Source organism: Melanerpes formicivorus, unplaced genomic scaffold (assembly GCF_026170545.1).
Source record: "Melanerpes formicivorus ecotype bairdi unplaced genomic scaffold, bMelFor1.0.p_v2 SCAF_4, whole genome shotgun sequence".
NCBI lineage: Eukaryota > Metazoa > Chordata > Aves > Piciformes > Picidae > Melanerpes > Melanerpes formicivorus.
In genome coordinates, this window is record NW_027142356.1 from 37,445,394 (window position 1) to 37,471,631 (window position 26,238).

The 26,238-nt window shown below is 43.5% G+C and overlaps 1 protein-coding gene across 6 annotated transcripts in view; it reads left to right on the forward strand.

Annotated features, from left to right (window-relative positions):
* DCUN1D4 (defective in cullin neddylation 1 domain containing 4) overlaps positions 1-25,963 on the forward strand; it is a 40,359-nt gene extending 14,396 nt beyond the window's left edge. For 3 of the 6 annotated variants that reach the window (XM_068137677.1, XM_068137676.1, XM_068137675.1), the window contains 7 exons: positions 15,802-15,893; positions 19,801-19,871; positions 20,992-21,083; positions 22,304-22,412; positions 23,657-23,761; positions 24,797-24,899; positions 25,014-25,963. In XM_068137677.1, the coding sequence (XP_067993778.1) occupies positions 15,803-15,893; positions 19,801-19,871; positions 20,992-21,083; positions 22,304-22,412; positions 23,657-23,761; positions 24,797-24,899; positions 25,014-25,069 (627 nt within the window). In that variant the 5' untranslated portion in view covers position 15,802 and the 3' untranslated portion in view covers positions 25,070-25,963. Of the gene's footprint in view, positions 1-5,333; positions 5,449-15,801; positions 15,894-19,800; positions 19,872-20,991; positions 21,084-22,303; positions 22,413-23,656; positions 23,762-24,796; positions 24,900-25,013 lie in introns of all 6 variants that reach the window. The other 3 variants (XM_068137672.1, XM_068137673.1, XM_068137674.1) reach the window with 2 other exon arrangements.
* Positions 25,964-26,238: the final 275 nt, after the last annotated feature.

The following is a 26,238-nucleotide window of genomic DNA, read 5'->3' on the forward strand; positions in this document are numbered from 1 at the left end:
GAGCCACTTTAGACTGGTACTCATGGTTACCCTATTGCCTGCAATGTGCTGTTTGAATTAAGCTGTTCCCAAAGCTTTGGACACAATCTCAGTGAAGAGAGTGATTTTTGTGTGGGGGTTGTTTTGTTGGTGGTGTTGAGTTGGGTTTTGTTTGCGTGGTTTGGGATTGTTTGTTTTGGTTGGTTTTGGTTTTGTGGGGGGGGTTAAATTTTTTTCCCTTTCCCCCCAATAGCTTAAAAAATCCTTTCAAAGCAGAGGTATGAAGTGGAAAATGAAAGTTGAGGTGGATGCTGGCAGGCTCCTCATCTTGAGTACCAAAACGAGAGGACACAGTCTCAGGCTGCACCAGGGGAGGTTTAGGCTGGAGGTTAGGAGGAGGTTTTACACAGAGAAAGTGATTGCCCATTGGAATGTGCTGCCCAGGGAGGTGGTGGAGTCACCATCCCTGGAGGTGTTCAGGAGGAGACTTGACAGGGTGCTTGGTTGCATGGTTTAGTTTGTTGGGTGGTGTTGGATGATAAGTTGGACACGATGATCTTGAAGGTCTCGTCTGGTCTGGTCTATTCTAGCATTTCTTATGCTTCTACACTGTCTTATGTCTCCTTGTAGAAGAAGATGAAGCTGCAGTGTTTGCATAACTTGCAGGAGAATTCAGTCTGAACGTGTGCTTGGCTTTCCTCATAGAGGGCCAAGCATGGATTCAAGGAGCTGTCTTGGCCATCGCATAGTGCAGTTCCCTGGGCCCATTCATTGTGGGACTTGACATCTCTGAAAGAGCTTTGTGTAACTGTAAAAGGTTTACCTTTGCAAATGGCTTGGTTTCAAGGTCCCTAGGTTTTGGGGTAGTGTTATTTACCAGTGTTCCTGACTGCAGAGTGAGAAGTGTCCAGACCTACTGTTGTTGTTGTTGTTTTGTTACGCAATTTTCAGACCTGCATACATGCAGTGAATTGGAGATTCTGTGTCCAGAGCTCATGTCAAAGTCATGTTAATGACTGTTGCAAAAGAGCCTCTTGAGTGCTGCCAGAGCAACCTCAAGATAATTTTTTTCAGTTTTGAGGTTTAGTTGTTTTGGGTTTGGTTTTGGTTTGCTTTTCACTCTGAATCTCCTGGAGCAAGAGGTATCCTTAAAGGCTAGTATTTGATTTCTGACATCACTATCCTACTTAATGTTATTACATTGTGGGCCCTGCTTTTAGTATGATTTGATACAAACTTATATCTAAATTTGGTTGAGATCTCTAAAAGCTATTTAAAAAAATGAGTATTTCAAATTGAGGTTAATATCTTTAATGAGCACTCTTGCACTTCAGGGGAATTGTTTCTGACCTAACAATAAATGTACTGGACATTTAAATTACATCGAGCAAATCATGTCTTTTCTAACTATTAGCCAGATTTCTTGTCTGCCTTAGTCTTAGATATCTAAGAGCTTAAACATCTATGATCTGAAATGTCTAAGAGCTTAAGAGGGTGGTAGTTTGAAAATCCCTTCAGTGATTTGGGAGCCAAGCTGGAGCTTGCTTCAAAATTCCACTCACCTGATGACAGATTTCAGCATGCATATATGTCTGAAATATAAGGTAGGCTGTAAATGTGTCCTGGGCAGCCTTTTCAGAGGTTTGTAGGGGTGAGAAAAGCAGGCATTCAGATTCTGTAAAGCAGTTTCTTCTAACATGGATGAGCTTGGAAATCTCTCCTCCTCAAGTTTGAAATAAGAAGGGGGTGGGTGTGTGTATTATATCATGAATACAAATCTATCAATGTGTTAATAGCCTCAAGTCATGATTTGGTTATTAAATTCTGTCTTTATTTATCTACCCAGACCAAAATGTCTTTGAAAGTGCACTTTCTGTTGTCACCTGGCTTGTTGAAAAGAATGAGGTCATGTCTTCAGTGAAAACAAGACTCCAGCGCAGTTCTTCAGCCTTGTAGGGGTAGAAGAAAATTCACTTTGGCTTCTGCTCTTTTTCTTCTTGTTTTGGATGGGGGGGAAAAACAACCCTCGAGTCCAAAGCAGTTCTGTAGTGTGGAATTCAAGATAGAGGAGGTGATTTTTAATTTTTTTTCCCCTTTTACAGCAAATTAGAAGCTGTTTGGTGTTTGGATGAGGATTTAGTGTTCTCATCTTGTATCTGAGAATGGGTGATGGTTAAGCGTGCTCATAGCGATCTCGCTGGCTCATTAAGTGAGCAGCTCTGTCTTTCCAATGGCTTCAGCATTCGTGGCTTCTAATTACTTTTCCTTTGAAACATCCCTCTTAAGCATCAGAAGAGCAGGATTATTCACAGGCATCATTGAGAGAGAAGGTGAAGACTTCATGTTTGTACCAATCGTGTCTGTGGGGGCGCAGCCGGTAGAATTCTTACTTCTCGACCTCTGTTTTTTCCTTTCTGTTCTGGTTTTGTTGCTGTTTTAGGAGTGTCCCTCTCGTGGTGATTATCTTGCACACTGTTTTAAATTTCTTAGGGTGAGCTTTAGCTCTCTAGTTGCTATTCCCCTTTGGTAGCTTTGTCTCCTGCAAATCTGGAAGCACTGAATAGAACTTTTGGCAAACAACATTTATACTCGGCAGGCTTCTCGCTGATGGTGGCCTATTCAGCAGCCATTTGGAGGCTCTATCTTGCAAATGCTAGCTTCAAGTGTCAAAAAAAACCCCAGTGAGAACTAGGATGGTTCTGCCAATCTTGAGTTGAGACCCAGGACTAAGAAACTTTGAAGATAATCACATCAGAGAAGCTGCTCACGGTAAGTAAAGTTCCTGTCAAACTTTGCATGGAGTCAGAGGGCACTGCATGGTTGTTTGCAGATGAGCAGAAGTGAAGATTCAGAAGTGGAATGAGTTGTGAAAGGCTAAACTTGGAAACTGCATTTAGAACTGGAAAGCTCTGTGTAAGGAAGGTTAACACTGATGTTTAGTGAGCTGTAGAGTAAAATAAGAGGTTGCAAGAGTTTAAACAAAACCCCCAGACTCTGGTATTTTTTTAGCTTTAGAGGGACATAAAAAAGAGAAACAGGCTGCTGGTTTAATTTTGAGTTTGTGACAGAGGAATTATAACTGCCCTTCAAATCCAGTGTACTGGTGCCAGTAGCAAAAGGAAGTAGTGTTCTTGTGCCCTGTATTTTAGCAGCTTAGAGATCATGCAGCAGTTCAGTGAAGTTTGGACCAAGTCTTTGCTGCCTTTTAGGATGTTAGCTCTCTGAAAGCACGTGCAGTGTTTGTCCACCCAGTGTCTGTATGTGTGAGAGGAATGTCCATGTGCTTTTTACAGCCACTTGCCCATTTCTGAGCTATCTCTTTTTTTCTTCATTCTGTGATTCCCTTTTCTGTTAGCTTGAGAGCTACAACTAGCCACAGCCAAACCAAGAGAAGGTAGAAGTTTTTCATGTGAGTCGTTGGACAAATTGGGTTTTGGTGGATTCTGGTTATCAGTTGAAGCCTTTAGGCAAAGCTGGTGATCTTCCTGGAAATGTCCTGTCATTTAATGAGGAGAGGACTTCAAGCAGGAATTCTTGGGTTAAACTCTTTGGTTCATATGGGTTTGCAGATCTGACAAAATGATTTTGGTGGTTCTGTAGCTGTTTTGTTTTGTATTTTTATTTACATCTTTTGCTGTGCTTCTCTCTACACAGAGGCCTTGCAGATTTCTTTTCCCAATCAAATAACCATCAGCTGCCCAAACCCAGGGCAGGGGTTTGTGTGTGTGATTTCTTTTTCCTACATCTTATCAGCATCCAGTGCCTGTAGCTATCATAAATAGATTCAGTGCATGTTGGACTTAAAATACAACTAGCAAAGCCTGTGAGGCTGTAAGGTTTCTCCTACAACAGGAGAGAGACTTTCAAAGGTACCAAGAATAGGTAAGCAAAAGATTGCAGGTAGTAGTTGGGCCTCTGATTTCAGTCTGCTCCCCTTGGTCTCAAGAAGCAATCAGTTTTATTGCTTGCTTCTGTGCTGTGATTTCAAATAAAAGATTCTGTGGGCATCTTTATTTTGTACTAAAGCATAGCTACACTTGGATGCTGTTGAAGCTGAGGGAAAGTAGCTTGGGTGTGCTGGAGTTCTTCACATTTTCTTGCAAGTGTCTTTGGCATCGCTTTGTGTCTGGGTTTTTACACCTCACCTCTCTCTTCCTTTCCTTTTACAATTCTTTGTGTGACACTTGGAGCATTGAGAGTTCTTGGGGCTGCTCTTCCATCTTTCTCAGGTGTCCTTGTGGTCTTCAGTGTATGAAAGTAGGACAAAATGTTGCCTGGAGTGTTAGCCTACTGTTCTCATGAGACAGAACAGGCAATTTAATGACCTGCTGTGGTCAGAAGGGCTGGTCCTGTGCTCTTTCTTGTGCTAATGTGTAGAAAGTTGTTACTCTGTTTTGCTTGGGTTAATTAATCTACAGGTTTGGTGAGCTGGATTGGCACAGTGAAGAACTACCAAGGCTGTAGGAGTATCCAGCTGAGAGAAGAGGGGGGGAAAGGCTGCAAGAACCATAGGAATGTGCAACTGAGAGAAGAGATGGGGAAAGGCTTTCAGAGCGATAGGAATATGCAGCTGAGAGAAGAGATGGGGAAAGGCTTTCAGAGCGATAGGAATATGCAGCTGAGAGAAGAGATGGGGAAAGGCTTCCAGAGCCATAGGAATATGCAGCTGAGAGAAGAGAGGGGGAAAGGCTGCTAGAGCCATAGGAGTATGCAGCTGAGGGGAGAAGGGGGAAAGACTGCCATCTGATTTGTATCAGTGTCTTGTCTTGGCCATTTCCTATTTGGGGACCTTCATGCTTTGAGAATTACCCAGTATGACAGAGCCAGCCACTTGTTTTTCTTGCCTAGTGCTTGCTGAATGTTCTCCCCCCAACTCTTCTCCCAAAGACAAAAAACCCAACCAACCAAAACCCTTCCTGCTCTCTGTATCACAAGCAACTTGGGGCTTAAACGTAAAAAGGTTGTGTTTTCTAGAGGTAGGTGCTCTAGTTTTTGAGTCACACTTGTATTTAAAAGAGTAAAGAACAGCTCTCAGAAGTTCTGATTTCAGTAACTGACTGAAAGCAATGCCTGTTGGAGGATTTGTTCAGGGTAGTCTCAGCCTTTGCTAGACTGAAGCAGCACTGCTGTACATTTTGGTGTAGTACTTTTGGCCTTCACAGAAAGCTGACCATAGAACACCACATACAAGTGAGATGGCTTTTGCTGTTTAAAGGAGACCATTTTTTTGGGGGGTAACTTTTAAATCCAGTCATTTGCTGCCTTCCCTTTGTAATATGCCTATTAGTGGACACAGTTTAACTGGTCTGCAACAGTTTCATTTCTTGTACTGGTGTTTTTAATTCCCTCTGTAGGAAGTCTCCGGTCTTGCAGTTCCTCAGACTGCTTTAGTAAAGTGATGCCTCCAAGGAAAAAGAGGAGACCTGCAGCAGGAGATGATTTATCTGCTAAGAAAAGTAGACATGATGGGTATGTCATCTTACCATGAGCTAAGACTGCTGGATTATCTAAAGTTGAATAGCTGCTATGATTTGTGTTTTTAAATACTAATGGAAATGGTATTTGAATCTGCTTGGTTTCTCTGCGTGGAACCATAGCCTGTGATTAATCTGGGGGATCTTGGTAAGCACATCTAGACTGAGTTCACAGCTCACCTTTTCCTGGTCATACAGGAAGCTTGTAAGGAACTCCTCCTTGCCCTGAAACAGACAGAGCTGTCAAAATAGACAAACTTGCTTGTTCAAAAAACAACTTCTAAGAGATAGAAGAATATCTTCCTGTATACATGCACAAGGTCCGGATTGGCTGTTCTCAATCTACACCCTGTGGGAAAAGTGAAAGTAGTTGGAGCCCACTCCCTTCTTACATGAAGTCCAGCTAGTCTCTGCCTGTCATATTGTGATTTGATGCTGACCAGGTAAGGGAGAGCTGAAGATTGCCCAGGCAAGGTGATAGTCGGCAGTCAAGTGGTAATGAAAGTGGTGCTGCTCCATTTCCCTCTTGGGCAACAGATGTGCAAATGGGTTACAACCATGTGCACCAGCACTGTATTCTTTTGAAGCAGGTGTAGCCTAACTGAAAAAGTAGGTGTAGCCTAACTGAAGCCAGTGCTGAGTGTTGGATTTTCAGTGTGTGTATGCTCAGTCTGCCTCAGTCACTCAGAAACCACTGAATGTGCTCCTCTGTGTGCAAGACACTCAGTATTTATGTACCCTAAATTCAGAGCCTGTGGGAGTACAGGACTGTACACACTTGCACCATAGGTGCAGGGCTGTCCTGATGCTGGAAAGTGATTTATGCAGCCAGAAAGTTTGGTTGCCACTGTGGCAGTCAGTAGAATTTGAGCTCTGTTTATGCTGATGTTTCACCACTGACTCAAACCCATGTTTCCATACCAAATATCTTCAGGAAGATACATTGGCAAGCAGAAGAGAAATGTAAAAGATGTATTTCTTCTGTCAGCCTCAAATGGGGCTGGGAGCTTTTCCTTTTCATTATCTGGCATGAGTAAGAAAAATGCTGGTAGCCAAATTAAGCCTCTGGTCATGCCTCTGTAGCTCCATTGTGTTTAATAGGGTTGCACAACTGTAGCTACACTGCAATCTATTAAATGATCTGTTGATGCAGAAGAGGGAAGATTCAACTCTCCCTTTCCTTGCTTTGCATACCTAGCACTTATGAGAACCAAAAAGCAGTGTGTGTTCTCCACATTATTTATTGCTGTTCAGGAATAGGAAAATACAAAAGGTAAACAGTTGATAGAAGGCTTTACACCTTAGCCAAAGACCTGCACACAGTGTGGAGGTGAAGCAAGGACAGAATGTTTCTAGAATCTTAAGTGGAGAGCTTCATGAAATTCAGCTCTCCCTTTGCCAAGACCCTGATGGTAAAACCCCCCCCTAGAAAGTAAGATTGGTTGTGAGAGAGATTGATTGGTGTAATTCAGCTCAGAAAATTGAGAGCCTGATTTCTTATTCAGTAATTTAGGTATAATAATAGTTATTAAGAGCTTTCTGCCTCTCAGTTTATAACTGATGGCTCCAGCCCTCATTCTGTCCCTGTGTAAGGCTATATTAAATGAAAGACCTCAGCCTGCTTTGGGAAGAGGAGGTTAGCCCAGGTGCCAGCCGTGGGCCACAGGAGGTTGTGTTGTGGTTTGGATTTTTCTCTGTCCTCTTCTAAAGGTTTTGGGGCTTTCTCTGCTGCCCAGTGCCTCTTTTGGGTTTGGTCTTCAAGAAAAGATTTTCATTTTTTTCAGTTTCAGCATGCTGGGCAATGTGAAATTATGTGCTGAAAGCTGATCCCAGTCTTGGAGCTCTGTTTCTGTCAAGGAAAGGTTTCTTCCAATTTGGCTGCAGTGTCAAATGGCCAAAACGCCCCTGTAGCCTTCTGTGAACAAAGAGCAAACCCTCTCCTCCTCCCATGCTTATTCTTCAGGTGGAGCTGGTGCTTGTCATGTTCTTTGGAGGTCAGACATCTCACTGTTGTCAAGCAGAAATCATTCTGAAATTGGGAACCTCCACAGCAGCGTGCTGGAGTGCAGAGCACATTATTTGCAAAGCCATTTCCTCCTACGTTGTACCCAGAGAATGCTGCCTACAGTGAAACGAGTTTATGGAATCAGGGGCTTCTAGGCCTGCTTGTTTACCATGGCTTCTGCTGTAGAGGCAAACTTCCTAGAAGCTGTGTGCTGGTAACAGAGGATAAGCCTTCAGGGGACTTGAGCTTGTGTGGATCTGGCATTAAGCAAAAGAAGTGGTTAGTGTCTCTTCTTCCAGCCTGATGTAGTGTGGGGTGTCCCTGCCCATGGCAGGGGGGTTGGAACTAGCTGATCCTTGTGGTCCCTTCCAACCCTGACTGATACTATGATAATGTCTGCTCTCAGTGCAAAAATACAGTGTGTGTTCTCCAGAAGAGGCTGTGGCCTACCAGAGGTGATTTGTGGCTTCAAATGCTTGTGGAGTGATGCAGGTTTTGTGTGTTTCTCAGTTAGAGTGGCACACTTAGAGGAGCAACACAAAGAGATCTAGGAAATGAGAGTCTCCTGCTTGCCTTCAGTGCAAAAATAGTAGTAGTCTGAAGGTTGTCAAAGGACTGTCATCATCAGTGGTGTTAGCACAGCTGAGCCCAAAGGCTGATGATTCCTCCTTGGCTTTTGAAGGAAAAACTCAAGGATTTTTTGTTTGTTTTAATCCTTCCATGGACAGCTTTGGGAGATACTTGCCTTGACTGCTTGTGCTGTGTTCCTGTCATCTCTTCAACTATGGTAGTAATGTTTTATATATATATAGTTACTAGAATGTTCATTTCAGTAGGGCTCTGTGCTGAGAGAGATGATGATTTCTAAAGGATCTTAAACTCAAGCACATCTGGTAGTGGGGAGCTTGTAATAGCCTTCACCTTCAGTTCCAGGCTGTTAGGAATACAGCCTCCTCTTGGAAGGATTAGTGAAATAATGACACTGGCAAACTTGGAGGAACAAATCTAGTTCTTAGTTGGAAATGGCTGATCTCATACATAGGCTGATAATGGGAAAGAAGGATTCCAAACACCACCTTTAGAATTGCACCCTTACATAGTAAGAGTTTGAATTCTGTTCATTGATGTTCATAGCATCACCTTGAACCATGAATGGATTTTTCCCTTGGGAGGGAATCTTTACACCAGATGATGTATAATGAAAAGAATCTGAATTGTTTCAGCTGGAGGAGATGTTTTAGGTCTTTGAGTCCAATCATTGTCTAACTACCAAGTCTGGCACTAAACCATGTCCCTCAGCACCACATCTATGTGTATTTTGAACACCTCCAGGGATGGGGACTCACCCACCTTCCTGGGGAGCCTGTTCCAGTGTCTAACAACTCTTCATGCAGGGCCCTGTGTATTTGTTTCTGGGTCACAGTGAGATTCACCCAGTCTCAAGAAAACAGGTGTTGGATGTAAACAGTTAAGGACACACACACCAGAACATCATGATGTGAAGGCTTAGTTTGTGTTTTCCTCTCAGTATCACAGTCTTGGCTTGTACCTACAGCTCTCAAAGCACAGAGGATTTTCAAACAGGAATTAAAAATACATGCTCTGTACCTTGCTATTCCATTGCTGTGTGCAGGCTCTTAGGAAAGGCAAACCAAGTTTTGTGTCAAGATACTTGTTAGGTAAGAGTTTAGTCCTCACTGTGTCATTATCTAATGCTGTGGATCTGCTACACAACCTCTAGCCTGAGGGAAAAATCTCATTTAAAAAAAAACAACAGTTGTGCTCCTTATTCCAGAATCATGCTGAAGGCAAACATCTTGGATCCTTGGACCTCAGAAGTATGAAAACTAGGAGTATTTGTTTGCTTCCCTGAAAGTTAGGTTTTCAAGCAGTTGGATCTAGAGTCTTAATTTGTGCTTGATGTGTTTGTGGACCATGTAAGGGCCTATTAAAATGCAAACCAGATTTTCCTTTCTGAGCAATGAGCTCCATATTCTATAGCACGTTGAAAACAGAGTCAACACACTGGGTGTTAACATGAGAAGGTAGAATGGGAGTGTACTGACTTTGGAAGTTTTCAAAACTTGTAGTGTTGAGAGGACTTTGGTTCTGTTGGTGCCAGCTGGCTTGGTCCTGCCCCATACAGACAGCCTGTGTTACCAGCTGCAATCCATGCCTAGACCTTAGACCTTGAAGGGGAGATTTTCAAGTACACACTGGTATATTTTCCCCTGTTTCTACACCTTTTCAGTGAACTTATTAGTGCTGAAGAAACTTGAGCAGGATCTGTGACTCTCAGCCTGCATGCATACTGCTCCTTAAGTAACCCTGATGAAGTTTGAAACACTGAATTAGAAGCTTAGAGATGATTGTAAGCCTTTAAATAGGGAGAGATAAGGGAAATGAATTCATGAAGCTTGCCAGTGAAGACAGTTTGTCTTGGGGGCTGCTTTAGATGGAGTTTGTCACCCCTTGCAAATGGTGAAGCATCTCCCTCTTCCCCCTTCACTTGCTTCTGCTGCAGTGCTAAATTCATAATTGTGAATGAACAGATAAAGCTTTATAAAAATAGACTCATTGTGCTGCACTGATGGAAATTCTTAGCCAAAACTTGAAATTAATTCATTAGAACTCATAGAAGTCATAGGGGGCATCTTCAGTCAATAGTGTACAGCTTTCAAAATAGAAGTTATAAATATAGGATCAGAGAATTGTCAGGGTTGGAAGGAACCTCCAGGATCATTCAGTTCCAGCCCCCCTGCCATGGGCAGGGACACCTCACACTACAGCAGGTTGCTCACAGCCACATCCAGCCTGGCTGCAAACACCTCCAGGGATGAGGCTGCCACCACCTCCCTGGGCAACCTGTGCCAGGCTCTCACCACCCTCATGGGGAACAACTTCTTCCTCACAGCCAATCTCAATCTACCCATTTCTAGTTGTTTTTTTCATTTGTTTTGTTGGTGTTTTTTTTTTGTTTTCCATCCCCCCCAGTCCTATCCCTCCCTGACACCCTTAAAAGTGCCTCCCCAGCTTTCTTGTAGCCCCCTTCAGATACTGGAAGGCCACAATGAGGTCTCCTGGGAGCCTTCTCCAGACTGAACAGCCCCAACTCCCTCAGTCTGTCCTCACAGGAGAGATGCTCCAGCTTTCTAATTATCCTCCTGGCCCTTCTCTGGACACCTTCCAGCCCCTCCAGATTTTTCCTGTAATAGAGGCTCCAGGACTGGACAGAGTGCTCCAGGTGTGGTCTCACCAGAGCAGAGTAGAGGGGGAGAATCACCTCCCTGGCCCTGCTGGCTCTGCTTCTCTTGATGCAGCCCAGGTTGTGATTGGCTTTCTGGGCTGCTAGTGCACACTGCTGGCTAGTGACCATTTACTCTTGGGATGACCTGCCCAGTCACCCCATAACAGCTGGATGCAGGTGTTCTAACCAATTGCTCCCCTTCCTGGAGGTGTTCAGAGCCTCATCCAGCCTGGCTTTGAGCAACCAGGGCCAGTGGCAGATGTCCCTGCCCGTGGCAGGGGGTTTGGAACTCAATGATCTTGAAGGTCCCTTCCAATTCCAAAGCATTCTCTGAATCTGTGGAAATGATCTGGAGAAGATGGATGGTGGTGTATTTAAAGGAACATGAAAGGCTTGGACAGTCAGGGTTTTCAAACCATCATTTAGAATAGAATAGAATAAACCAGGTTGGAAGAGACCTTCAAGATCATCACATCCAACCTATCATCATTTTAATTAGTTTGTGTACACTTTTTAATTACAAACTACCTTATCCCATCTGTTCTGTTGGGATATTGCAATCCCTTAGCTAGAATGGCATTTCATAGAATGGTTTGGCTTGCAGTGGACCTTAAAGATGGTTGAGTTTCAACCTCTTGCTCTGAGGGTCCACTAGACCAGGTTGCTCAAGGCCTCATGGATATTATGAGTCAGCTGTCAGGTCATGATGGAGATGCAGGCACTTCTGAGAAAATGACTTCATTTCAGTGTGGTTAGGTAGTTGATGTCCTTTTCTAAGTGTGAGCAGGTTAATCTCCTGTTGCTTTTTCCCTGCCCACATTCTCCCCTCTCTCTAGTTGACTGTTAAGAGATCAGAAAGAAAAGGTTAAGTCTGCTGTCACTGTCCTGACAATGACTAATCAAAACTGAACTAGCTAAATTAATAGGAGCCACTATTTTTCAGGCAAGTATTTTCAGGTAGTGATAGGACTAGGGGGAATGGAATGAAGCTGGAGGTGGGGAGATTCAGGCTGGAGGTGAGGAGGAGGTTCTTCACCATGAGAGTGGTGAAGCCCTGGAATGGGTTGTCCAGGGAGGTGGTTGAGGCCCCATCCTTGGAGGTGTTTAAGCCCAGGCTGGCTGAGGCTGTGGCCAGGCTGATCTAGTGTGGGGTGTCCCTGCCCATGGCAGGGGGGTTGGAACTAGCTGATCCTTGTGGTCCCTTCCAACCCTGAATGATACTATGATACCTGAAAGTGTCTTGTCTCAGAGATACTCTTTGCTTTATAGATGTTTTTAATTCCTCTGCCTCACCTTGCTGTTCCTGATGGGCAACATCTCAGGGTTCAGAAATGGAAGGGTAATTCTAAACTCAAAAGACTCAGTTTGCTGATGTCCAGTAGGTGTAGCAGACACTCTGGGAACAAGTTTTGCCTGCACCTTTCTAGCTGTGATGATGGAGAAAACACCCTTTGGCAATTCTCATCCAGCATCAGCAGTCTCCAGCAGAGGTATTAGCTCTGGTAGCAAAATCACCAAGGTTTATGGGAGCCTTTATGGGAGGTCTCTGTAGAACTTGTGCTTTTTGGGGTTTATTTTTGGTGGTGGTGATCTTGAGGAAGCTGTGAGCCATTGAGGATTTGCTGTTAGAAACTCAGACTTGCTCAGCAGGTGTTTGGTGGTGGTGGTCCCAATTTGTCCAGATACCTACCCTGTGCAGTGTGTATTTGCGTGTCTGGCACAAAGAAAGGCACATCATCCTCCAATGTGGACAGGAAAATCCACAGACTGGCTTGCTGTGATCATGGAACCAAGTTGTCCAAGGCTGTAATCTCAGGTACTTGTCTACCTACTTGCTTGTATCTCCCTGCTCATCTTGCTTCACTAAGCACTTCAGGGAGCAGGAGTCTCTTGCTAATAAAACTAGCTGGTTTGGCTAGACTGGAGGGAGAAACTCATTTGGTGTTTAACTAAGCAGGGAGAGGAGGGAAAACTGAGAGGCTTCATATTTACACATGAGATCAGTAACACTGGGTCTGCTTTGGTGTTGCTTGTTTCCATCATACTCCTTTTCAGGCGATCCTTGTCTTGCAGAATGTGATCTGTTCACATCACAGTTCCTCTAGACCAAGAGAAAGGCACTGAGATTCATCCAGCCATTTTGATTGCCTGGCTTTATACCTCTGCTTTCATCATAAATGTGTTAGTGTCATCTCCTCTAATGAATGTCTGGCTAATGGACTGGTAGCAGAAACTAGGATAGCTCAAGACCCAATCCTTCCTGACTTCCCTTTCTGAATTTGTGAAGCCATTTATCTTACCAGCATGCCTTGGAAAGATCTGCTACCAGATCTGGCTTCTCAGAAATCAAACTCCAGTGGTCAGATATTGAGCTTCTTGAACGATGAGAAGTTTGTGGCCAGAGTACTGCTTGGAGTCACTTGGCTGTGTTTTGGGCACATGGACTTAGAGTAGTTCATTAATTTCTGACCAATTACCTTAGCCTTAAGCACAACAAATGTCTGTCAGTCCCAACCAGTCCCAGGAAAGCTTGCCAGGCTTGGGCGCAGTGATGCTGTGAAAAGCACCGATCCTTTCTGTTCTCCATCTCCACTCCTCTTGCACCTACTGCTGTCATCATAATCTTAGTCTAGGCTGCTATATTGAGCCCTGCCACTTGCAGGTGCAGGAATCCTTGTCCTGAAACACCTGCATGACTTACAGCTCTGTCAATAAATTTGTTTCTTGAGGGTTGCTTCTCAAATCCACTGCTCACACACTGACAGGTAATGTGTTGATGAGTTGTGTAAGCAAGTAGGGTGAGGCACTTGGCTATCATCTTCATCACACAGAATCTTGTGAGCAATGTCTTTGGGACCCACATTAGCTTTGCATGTTCTTGGTCCCAGCAGTGCTTTTACAGAGTTCTTCAATGTGTAAAATGGAATAGAGTAGAATAAAAGATGTTGGCCAGTTCCTGCTGCAGTCATTTTTGGTATTCCAGTTGGTGTTTGTGACATTTGTTTGCTCCAGGAAAGGGGATTCTGAATAATTAGACTTGTTGCCAAAGTGGCAGGATGCCCTCTTTGTCTCAAGAGTGGTTTTGGGTTTTTTGGGGTTTTTTGATTCCTCTGAATTCAGAATGGCCTAAAAAATACTGCATAGGTCTTCAGTAACCACAGTTCATTCTGGAAGTACCATAGAATGGTTGAGGTTGGAAGGGACCTTAGAGATGCCTCCCCACCATGGGCAGGGACACTTCTCAGCTAGACTCAGCTGCCTCATCCACCTGGCCTTCAACACCCCCAGGGAGGAGGCAGCCACAACCTCCCTGGGCAGCCTATTCCAGAGTCCCACCACCCTCATAGTGAGAGGTATGAGAATGTTAAGTTATCAGACCTGTTAGAGAAAAACTTAATGAAAAATTGTTTCAGCTCTGCCTTGTGGCTCAGTGTTTACTTACTGGGCAGCCTGTTCCTTTCCCACTGCAGCAAAGCTTACACAAAGTAGGTTCAAATAGAAGTTCAAATAGAACCAAAAAAAGTGTTTTCAGAATGAAAATTCAAATACTCCCCACCCCTACAACCTGCAGGTAGGTGAGTATGTGTTTCTGAGATCTCTATGGCTGGCACTGTTCTGCAGTGCTTCAGCTCTGCAGATCATCCCTTCTTCTGCACTGCATTAAGAAAGATGGGAAGAAAAATTAAGAGCCTCCCTCATTTGGAAGGAAAGAACCCACAATTACCAGTTTGTCCTTTTGTTCTGGATAATGTTACTTTTTTTTCCCCTGATGACTAGTTGCTGTAAAGGAACTACAGGAAGAAGCATGAAAGTTACTTGACTTACTGTTAGGCTGAGCTGTGTGCAGTCTGAGCTAGGTGGGGGACAGTGGGATCAGTGTACTCTAAGCTCATAAATACAGAGGGCTTTTACATGTCTTCCTAGAAGGGCAACATGGTGACAAAATCAACTCCAAACTGATTTCCTCAAGTAGCTTTGGGAGTCTCCTTGAACCAATTAGCCACTTTGCTGTCATTCCCCAGTAGGGTTTGACACTGCAGGCTCGGCACACTTGGAGCCGTTCTTGGTTACCTCCTCTCGTCTAAGCCATTTGTCACTTGGCTCTTTACAGCCTGTATGAGGCCAAGCTGCTGCAGAGCGGTGGGAATGGATCAGAGGATGCATGTGCAGCAGTGAAAAGCTACTTGGACTGCTGAGTCTTTTTCCTCTTAACAGGCACAAATGATGCTGTCTCTATTTCAGGAAGGTCTGTGCAGGGTTGGGTAACTCATCAGCTTTTGCTATGCCTTCCACACTTTGTGTTGCAGGCACTAAATTCAGGAGACTGGTGCCTCAGTGTTGATGCCCAAGTGTACTTAAAATTCCTTTTGCTGCTTCTTGAAGGAGAGCATTACCTTGCCAGTCATCTCTAGGGGGAAGAGCTGCTATGGATCTAGTTTCACAGCTAGTTTCCCCATGATGAATGAGGTTCTTTGAGTTGCTGTCAGTGGGACCTGTAACTGCTCTCTGTGGTTCTTTTGTATTGCCAGCTTGCTGGCTGTAGAATAATGTAAGTGTGGGTTGAGTCAGTTTCGCCTTTTATGCCTTTTATAGGATATTTTTAGGAGGCAAAAAGAGTGTTTGCACTTCTCCTTAGTAATTCCAAGTGCATGAAGCGTGTGTTGCCTACAGATGGGGGGCCTGGGTTGACTGTGACATGGAATTACTCTAGGCTTGGAGCAATAGCCAAGCTGCAGCCCATGAGCTGATGTAGTAACTCATGGTGCACACAAGCCTTCCTAGAACTTGCACAAAGCAGTGGGCTTGAATTTGAATTAATCTGCAATTGTTGTGAGGACAGGCTGTGTACAGGTGTAACATTCCTGAATCAGTTGAAGTGTGACAGACTGAGCAAACAGTATTGAGGTTCAAGGATTCTTAACTCTCTTAAGCAATGTCCTCAGTGGCCAGATATGAGGACAGAATGTTGGGTAAGCTGGTTCATGAAAGGAAAAATCTTGGTGCTTACAGTGGCTGTTGACTACAAGATTGCTTTTTTAAAAGCTGATTAATTAATTGCTTGTTTCTTTCTCTTCTTTCCCCCTCTCCCCTCCCAGTATGTATAGAAAATATGATTCGACTAGAATAAAAGCAGAGGAAGAAGTCTTTTCAAGTAAGAGATGCTTAGAATGGTTCTATGAATATGCAGGTAAGGGGGAAATGCAAAATACCTTGCTGTAACTATTGACTCTACATTGCCACATGAAAAACTGGATTAGCTGAACTTTCCCAAGGCTGAATGTAGAGGCTTTTATTTTGGGAAAGTCTTAAAGAAGCTTTTCCTAATGTTCTGTGTAGCGTGAAGTTGAAAAGTTCAAGGGGCAGATTTGGGGCTTTGCCTGTGGTCTATTAAAAAAAGAAGACAGAAGGTGTGTAACTAACTATTTTTGAACATGTTAGCTGTGCTATTAAAATCTATAGTTAAAGCTGTACTTCTGCTCAAAATGTTGTTAACTTTGCTTCCAAAGCTAGAGAGGTATCTGCCGTGGTCTATGCTGAGGAGCATAGACTGATCCCTCAGGAGAAATGTCTGCAATAAGAGTGGGGGAGGTATCATCATAGTATCAGTCAGGGTTGGAAGGGACCACAAGGATCAGCTAGTTCCAACCCCCCTGCCATGGGCAGGGACACCCCACACTAGATCAGGCTGGACAGAGCCTCATCCAGCCTGGGCTTAAACACCTCCAGGGACAGGGCCTCAACCACCTCCCTGGACAACCCATTCCAGGGTTTCACCACTCTCATGGTGAAGAACCTCCTCCTCACATCTAGCCTGAATCTCCCCACCTCCAGCTTCATTCCATTCCCCCTAGTCCTGTCACTACCTGAGATCCTGAGAAGTCCTTCCCCAGCCTTCCTGTAGGTCCCCTTCAGATACTGGAAGGCCAGAATTAGGTCACCTGGGAGCCTTCTCTTCTCCAGACTGAACAGCCCCAACTCCTTCAGTCTGTCCTCATAGGAGAGGTGCTCCAGCCCTCTGCTCATCCTCGTGGCCCTTCTCTGTGATCCTCTTCAATAGTAACATCAGTTTTGTTACTGCTGAATCTTGCTTATGATTTCAAGCATGTTATCAATAAATTCAAACATCCTGTACCAGTCTTGGCTTTATATAGTTTGCCATCACAAGGCAGACTGAACTGTTGTTTATTCTTGCCCTTGTGTGTGAGAACTGGCTTGGAGGCATTGCCTCTAGGATTGGTAGTTACAATCTGTGGCCACTGAAGATGATCCTTTCATAGATGGCCATGGTACTCATTTTATTTCTTGAAGACTGGTATTCTGAAGGGGAGGACTCAAAGTATCAGACAAAATGATCTTAGAACTGTAAAGACCAAAAGGAAATTAAGTAGGTGATTGACACCAAAAAAACAAATCACCTTATCTAGCAGTTTTCTGACACTGTCTTGGATAACTTGCTCACAGCTGCTTCTGTTTTGTCTACTTCTTACACTTGATTTGCTGTATATTTTCTTTTTCCTTTCCAATGAAATTATATAACCTAAATTAAATCTCAGCTTGTCTGTGGCAGTCTGTGAGAAGAGATCCAAACAAATTCAAGCCAAATCTATCCTGTTTAATTCTTTGCTTTTCTGACCAGCTTGCTCTGTATTTGTCTCTGTTGCTGCAGTAAAAAACAATGATAAAATAACTATTTTTGTTGTCAAGACATTCGTGGAAAGGAGGGATTAAAGGAAGGCTGTACATGAAAAGCTTTTCTGTTTGCATTGGATAGAACAGAATAAACCAGTTTGGGAGAGATCTTCAAGATCATAGTGTCCAACCTATCATCCAACCCCACCTAATCAACTAACCCATGCAACCAAGCACCCCATCAAGTCTCCTCCTGAACACCTCCAGGGATGGTGACTCCACCACCTCCTTGGGCAGCCCATTCCAGTGGGCAATCACTCTCTCTCTGTAAAACTTCCTCCTGACCTCCAGCCTGAACCTCCCCTGGTGCAGCCTGAAACTGTGTCCTCTTGTTCTGGTGCTGGCTGCTTGGGAGAAGAGACCAACCTCTGCCTGTTTACAACCCCCTTAAGGTAGTTGTAGAGAGCAATAAGGTCACCCTAAGACAAAGCAGAGTATGGTTCTGTTTACAGTGTTGAGGAACATTCTGAAAAATGCATTTTTTTTTGGACAGATAATCTCTTGTGTGTTCTTGCTTCTGAAGTCTTCTCCCTTATGTATGCAGGCAGTTGATGCTGCACTTGTTAGTTTGGGGTTGTTTTTTTTTTCCTACTGTCTTTTTCCATTAGAGAATGAATCACTTTAAAGACTGTTTTCTACCCTCAAAGAGAAGACAAGAAAAGACAGCATTAAACCTTGTTATCTCAGTACAGTAGGGTCACCTCATCATAAAACAGAGGTTGGTCTTCCCATTAAAACCTCTTTTTCTTGCACAAGTGATCTTATGTTGGATGGAATCTGGCCTTTCAGCTTCTAATTTTTAGTGGTGTTTTTTTTTCCCAGATGAGGGCTTTTAAACACAAGTGAAATAATTCTAGCAAAATAGTCCAAATGCTTAAAATATATTTAAAAGAGAATTTCACAGTGCGATTTTTTTAATGCCTGTATAATGTTTTCAATGGAGTCATGTAGAAGCTACAAATATCTTGGTTTTAACAGTAGTGAATCTTTGTTTTCCTTTTAAGCTGTGATTTGTTTCTCCCTTCCCTCTGCAGTTACTAAAATTCAGCTAATGCATGGCCATGGAACAGTAAGGAGCAGGAGATTCTTATTTTAGGCTCTTTTGTAGACAGTATTATATAAAGGTAGTGTATGAGAAAAGAAGGGGAAGATTTAGTCAGGAGGTGTTAGGTATTAGGTAATAGGTTGGACTTGATGATCTCTGAGGACTTTTTCAACCTTATTGATTCTAGGAATGATAATTGTATTCTGTATGGCTGCGCATTGCATGTTTATGTAATAGGATATTGTGATGGCAGTAGAGATTCAAGCCAAGGAAGTAATTTTCAGTAGCCATCACAGTATCACTTAGGTTGGAAAGGACCTCGAGGATCATCGAGTCCAACCTATCAACACAGACCCCATGACTAGACCATGGCCCCAAGTGCCACGTCCAATCTCCCCTTGAACGCCTCCAGGGTCGATGACTCAACCACCTCCCTGGGCAACCCGTTCCAATGCCGAATGACTCGCTCGGTGAAGAACTTCCTCCTCACCTCGAGTCTGAACCTCCCCTGGCACAGCTTGAGACTGTGTCCTCTTGTTCTGGTGCTGGTTGCCTGGGAGAAGAGGCCAACCCCTTCCTGGCTACAACCACCCTTCAGGTAGTTGTAGAGGGCAATGAGGTCACCCCTGAGCCTCCTCTTCTCCAGGCTAAACAACCCCAGCTCCCTCAGCCTCTCCTCATAGGGCTGTGCTCAAGGCCTCTCCCCAGCCTTGTTGCCCTTCTCTGGACACGCTCAAGTGTTTTGATGTCCATCATCCATTTCTATTAGAATAGAACAGAACAAACTAGGTTGGAAGAGACCTTTGAGATCATCCAGTCCAACCTATCACCATCTAATCAACTAAACCATGGCACTGAGCACCCCATCCAGTCTCTTCCTAAACACCCCTAGGGATGGTGACTCCACCACCTCCCTGGGCAGCACATTCCAATGGCAAATCTCTCTTTCTGTGAAGAACTTCTTCCTACCATCCAGCCTAAACCTCCCCTGGCACAGCTTGAGACTGTGTCCTCTTGTTCTGGTGCTGGTTGCCTGGGATTATGTGCATGTTCTGCTGATTTTAAGTGGATTCTTAGATTTCTTCTTATTGACTCTTCCAAGATTATCTCAGTAAGTAGGTAGAACAAAGGATATTGTCAGGAGTGAAAGACAAGTAGGTTTACAGTTGTTGTGTCTCTGTTTCCAATGGTTTAAGTGCATCCAAGTCTGCTAATAAGTGTGCAAATACTGCATGTCAAAACAATCCCAAAAAGCCCTGAGCTTTCTTACAGGCTTTTACTGAGTGATTGCATTTCTCTTGTGCTCTGAAGGTCAGACTTTAAATATTTGGGAAGTAACTGAAGTGTATTTTGTTTGCAGGCACTGATGACATTGTAGGGCCAGAAGGCATGGAGAAGTTTTGTGAAGACATTGGAGTTGAACCTGAAAATGTAAGTTCAGAGTCCATTCAAAAAGTTGCCTAACCTGCTGTGATGGACAGGAGCTAGCTTTCTGTCTCTTCATTTTTCCATCCAAAACTAATAAATTCTTAGGAATTAAAGAAAAAAAAAACCAGAGAGGTGTGGAAACAACTCAGGCCTTTTACAGTTGGGTGTTTTTTTCCTAGTGTCTATATTTTGCTCTTTAAACCTATATGCAAATCCCATCTTTTGCAAGGTTCATGAAGCAACACCTCTAAGTAAAATGAGAATTGTGGCTTTGAAAGATACACTAGAAATGCAAGATGTAATTTGCTAATTTGGGGGTTTATTAGTATTATCAATCCCTGAGATTTATGCAGACATTTTGAGTAGATAAGAACAAGCTCTTCACCATGAGGGTGATGGAGCACTGGGACTGGTGGCCCAGGGAGGTAGCTGAGGCCTCATCCCTGGAGATACTCAAGGTGAGGCTTCACACAGGGCTCTGGGCAGTCTCATCTGGTTGAGGATGTCTCTGCTGACTGCAGAGGGGCTTGGACTGGATGAGCTTTGGAGGTCCCTTCCAATCCAAACCATTGTATGATATTCTGGTTTTACACTCAAAACTAGACAGAGCTGCACTAACATCCAGCTAGTGATAGCATCTTACCATATGACTTCCAGTTCTTCATTACTTTTGGTCTTGTGTGAGATGTGAAACACTGAGCTTTTAGAATTGGATGTCCCAAGGCTAATGTTTATCTGGATAACAGTTTAACAAACATCCAAAGCTACTGGTTGTCAAATGTGTGCTTAAATTTTGCAGCTGCTTAGGTGAACCTTTTGTGCAGCTTTTGTACCAATTCATCATCACTGCATTTGCTCACTCAATGACTGCACGTGCCCCCTTGAAGTGAGGTGGCTTCTGGTAGCTTGAGTGTTCTTTCTTTGCACTCTTAGCTTCTTTGGGTTCTGTCCATGTTTGTCACTTTCAGAGCTTTTAACTTCTGAAAGTGTAGCAAAGGTCTGAACATCCCATTGATACAAGCAGAATGTTTATAGGCTGCTGATCAGTGGTTATTCAAGAACATGTGGATCCCTTCATTAATTCTTCTCAGTCTTCACTGTTCTCTTTCTCCCTTTAAAACAGGTAGTTATGCTTGTACTAGCATGGAAGTTGGATGCACAGAACATGGGCTACTTTACATTACAAGAATGGTTGAAAGGAATGACATCACTACAGTAAGTGCTTTGAAAGACCTCTTTAAGATTTTATTAGTAAACTCAGTTTTGTAGTAAAAAACCCCACGCTTTGTGTTGACTCAAAACACCTGAAACAGAGAGCTCTGCTGTGGACCATGTGCCATACATTTTTGGTTCTATTTATGGTCTTGTGGACACTTAGAGAAAGCTTGAAACCTGCATGTTTAAATACAGTTGGGTTAAAATATCTACAGTCTCAAGAAAACAGAGGTGTGATGAGGATTAACATTGTCCCCAAGGACATCTTTGTCACTGGCTTGGACTTGTCTATTAGATACTGATAAGTTGCTAGTTTAAAATGCTGAATAATAAACCCCATGCTCTTAAGAGTTGCTTTCCCCAGTTGAGAGCTTACTTTCATGGCACAAATAACATTCAGTGTAGAGGAATAATCATGTGTTTCATTGAGTAGGAGAAATGACTGTGCTCTGACATGTAGTCCAGAACAGCAGCACCAAAACTGTGCAGGAAGTTCTAGAGTTTTACCAAAACTACAGTAGTATTTTTCCCTCTGCTGTGCTGTGCCACATGTAGGCAAGCTTAGTTTAATCTGTTGGGTTTGCACAAAGCTGAACACATTTTTCCCTTGAGTACCATTGTTAGGGTTTGCTGTTTTATCTAGATCTGTTTTGCACTGTGGGCTTAATCAAAGCATTTTATGCAGACACACTCTTAAGTGTGCCTTGGTGCAGAGGGATGCATTTTGAACAGGGAATCATAGAATTGTTAGGGTTGGAAGGGACCTCAAGGATCATCCAGTTCCTACTCCCCTGCCATGGGCAGGGACACTTTGCACTGTATCAGGTTGCTCAGAGCCACATCCAGCCTGGCCTAAAAACCTCCAGGGATGAGGCTGCCACCACCTTCCTGTGCCAGGCTCTCACCACCCTCATGGGGAAGAACTTCTTCCTAACATCCAAGCTGAATCTCCCCATTTCTAGTTTTTTTCCATCCCCCCCAGTCCTATCACTCCCTGACACCCTCAAAAGTCCCTCCCCAGCTTTCTTGGAGCCCCCTGCAGATACTGGAAGGCCACGATTAAGTCTCCTCAAAGCCTTCTCTTCTCCAGCCTGAGCAGCCCCAACTCCCTCAGTCTGTCTTCATGTTGCCGGCAACACCCGTGAGAGATTCTCTTCTAAAACATCACATCCTTGTGTGAGAATGCAGGCTCTAAAGTTCACTTTGTGCTTTTCTTGTAGATGTGATACTACAGAAAAACTGAGAAATTCTCTGGATTACTTGAGATCTTTATTAAATGAGCCTACCAATTTTAAACTTATTTATAGATATGCATTTGACTTTGCACGGGTAAGTACAGTGTGAGGCTGGCACTGGAAATCAAAGCTTTGTTGTCATGGGTAGTAGCTGAAAGACTGTTCTTGTAGGTATGTTTATCTTAAGGTAGCCCCCAAGATTGCTTCTAATAAATGGAGTTACTGGTATTCTAAAAAAAGTATATGGGAATGCCAGAACTGGTAGGGAAAAGTAGGGAAGAAGGTGCCTGATGTTCAGTGGTGTAGTGTGGATATGTTTTGTTGCCTCTCTGCTTCAAGCTACTCTGTGACTTCAAGGAAATAATTTAGTCCATGTCCTGTCATGTACTGGAGCTTTGCCACTTGCTTCCACTGGCTTTACAAATAAACCTGTGTTTTCTTCTTGCTGTATGAATTTTGTGAGCAGAAATGCTTCAAAAGAGGAGGCAGGTCAGGCGTTTCAGCAGGTGGTAAGCATGACTGTCATGGATATATGGTAATACAACTCCTTGTTCAGAAGGCTGGAAGATCATTAATGATGCTTTCAGTATTTATTAAACAATATCCTGATCTCTTTCTACTGTAAAACATGTATTGGCAAAGTTGCAAGTAGTATTGGGACTCATTGTGCATTAAAATATTCTTGCTTCAAGGGAGCACTAAACTTTCTGAATGAGCCTTTGGACATGGGATCTGCACATCCACCTTGCTTAACATGATGGGATGGATAGAATATTTAACATGAAAATAATCACAGGCAAACCTCAATCTCAGATTTCAGTGCAGGAAAGCCAAAAGCAGCAAGAAAATCAGCAGTAGAGAAAGTAACATGAGGAAGATAATGATAGTAAGGGGAGCTGGTAGCAATTCTGATAATGGTGTCTCCTAAGTAGCTGAGATTTGTGGGGCTCCAGTGGCTTCTGCATGCAGAGTGTCATGGAGTTTGCTTTTAACTGAGGAAACCCAGAGGTGAATGTGATAGGATGTGCAGTGGTAGTGTGAGAGGAGGGAAAGAGGCATACCAAGATGTGGTTTCCTCCTTTGCTTTGTGGAGATGTATGCTGCCAGTTTGGCTCCATGGAAAACACAAAGGTTGGAAATAGCTGACGCTGGCCAAGCAGTTCAAGATACTGATGGGAACTGTCAAAAACATTAGACTGATAGCATCTAAAGTTCAGCAGTTCTACTGTTTATTTGCTATTTTCTGTCTGGGTGAGCTGCAGTACCAGCAGTAGGGGAAGTGAAAAACCCTGACATTATTCTCTGTGTTTTTTCCTTTCTGACCTTTTTTCCCTGCAGGAAAAGGATCAGCGCAGCCTAGATATCAATACTGCCAAGTGCATGTTGGGCCTTCTCCTAGGAAAAACATGGTCCCTTTTCCCAGTATTTCATCAGTTTCTAGAGGTATGAAGCTTACACTTTTGGATCTGTCTTCTCTGATGCTCCAGAGGTAGACAGAATAGCGAAGAACTTTTTGTTCTAATTTAGAATACACAACCCCCCCAAAACAAGACCTGGAATCATAGAATCAACCAGGTTGGAAGAGTCCTCCAAGATCATCCAGTCCAGCCTATCACCCAGCCCTACCCAATCAACTAGACCATGGCACTAAGTGCCTCATCTAGTCTTTTCTTGAAGATCTCCAGTGATGGTGACTTCACCACCTCCCTGGGCAGCCCATCCCAATGGCAAACCACTCTCTTTGTGAAGGACTTCTTCCTAATATCCAGCCTGTAACTGGTTATTTTTTCCTTTGTTCCTTTTCCCCATGCTATTAAGGTTGCCCAGGGAGGTTGTGGCTGCCTCCTTCCTGGGGGTGTTGAAGGCCAGGCTGGATGAGGCCTTGAGCAGCTGAGTCTAGCTGAGAGGTGTCCCTGCCTATGGTGGGAAGGCTGGAGATGATCTCTGAGGCCCTCTCCAGCCTAAGCAATTCTATGAAGGTTTATTTAATGCAGGACAAAGTACAGAATGTCTTTTAGACTTTTATTTCCATGTGTTTGTCCATTAAAGATGTCTTATCATAGTATCAGTCAGGGTTGGAAGGGACCACAAGGATCAGCTAGTTCCAACCCCCCTGCCATGGGCAGGGACACCCCACACTAGATCAGGCTGGCCAGAGCCTCGTCCAGCCTGGTCTTAAACACCTCCAGGGACAGGGCCTCAACCACCTCCCTGGACAACCCATTCCAGGGCTTCACCACTCTCATGGTGAAGAACCTCCTCCTCACATCCAGCCTGAAATAAAAAACAAGTCTTAATAAAACCATTAATTATTCAGCACTGGCTTAACTGCTCGGTGGTTTCTTCAGTGCTGTTTAGTTTTAGAGGACCTACAGATAAACCTTGTGAGGATGAATGACTTAAGTTTTCTGTAAGAAAACCTGACTTTGAGGGAACTGGAAAGACAAGCTGGTAACCTGTCTTCCTTGCCTCAAGCAGCAATCCAAATACAAAGTTATCAACAAGGACCAATGGTGTAACGTTCTTGAATTCAGCAGAACAATTAACCTCGACCTCAGCAACTATGATGAAGACGGAGCCTGTAAGTACTCTGCCATACCTTGGTGTCCTGAAATCCTTTCCTTCTCTCAGCTTAATCATGTGGTGCCCTTCTTGCAACACCTTTGTAAAATGCAGTTATTTGCTCTCTCTACAGGGCCAGTGTTGTTGGATGAGTTTGTGGAATGGTATAAAGGCAAGCAGATGACATAGGAGTTTAAACTATGCACAGCCGCTCAAGAGTCACTGTTACCACAGTTTAATGTCAACCATTAGCCATAAACTGCTCCTTGTATCAAAGTGCATGCTGCTTTTTCTTGCACTGCCTCCCTCCTGCAGGGGACTTTTGATGTTTGCTATTTAACAAGCTAGCTATGCCTTGCTGTGTAGCATTGTTCTCTTTGAAGGCTGCTTTGCATTTTGTATTTACACTACCGATGGGTGAACTTGCCAGCGTCTTCACTGTGATGATGTGTATATTGCTGTCTAAATTTTGTATATGTGTACAAAAAAACAAAAACCCCAACAACCAACAAAACCCCAAGCTTCACCTAGGGATAATTTCTGCAGAAATGTATTGTTAAAAAAAAACAACAAAAGAAAAAGAGAGAAAACCAATAGTTTTGTGGCATCTTTCTGAGTCCTGGCTCAAAAGCGTGCGTTTGAAACCTGGCTGGGTTTTCCTTGGGTTTGTTTTCTTTGTGTGTGTGTCTCAGCTGTAGCATTGGGGAGCAATGAAATGAGCAGACTGCTTGGAACAAGAGTTATGTGAAAGAACTGTTTTGTCAGTTTTCCTGTGTACTCTTTTGAGATGCCAATTTCTGAGGTGGGGGGGGAGGATGCTGGGATTTCTGATGATGTGTTTTATTTTCCTTCACCAGAACTCGCCACACCTGACCTATTGCTGAATAGGAATGGAACAGTGGTGTCTTAAAAAGAGAAAAATATATATATATATATATAAATATGAAAACACTGTAATAGTTGTACATGCCACAGATTATTTCAAGAAGGAAAAAAACAAACCAGAACAGTGCTGACTTTTCAATGTTGAAACTTGGCAGCAGTCATTACCAGGTACAAATTAAAATACCTTTTGAAAATGGGTTTTAGACTTTCTTAAATTGCCTTTGGCATGGCCCTTTTTACTGTTTGCTGTAGCAGGAGTGCCTGCTCTGCTCTGCTCTGCGCTGTGATTTAGTGAGCCTGAAAGTTCTGCCTAAAATTAGTGGCTTGGGGACTGAAGTCTTCACACCCCCAGCACCTACATGATAGAGATTTGGGGGTTGGGTTTGGCCTTTTGTTTGTTTGGATTGGTTTGGGGTTTTTTTTAAACATTAGCTTTTCCCAGGGTTTTCTAACTCTGTGTATCTTAATAATCA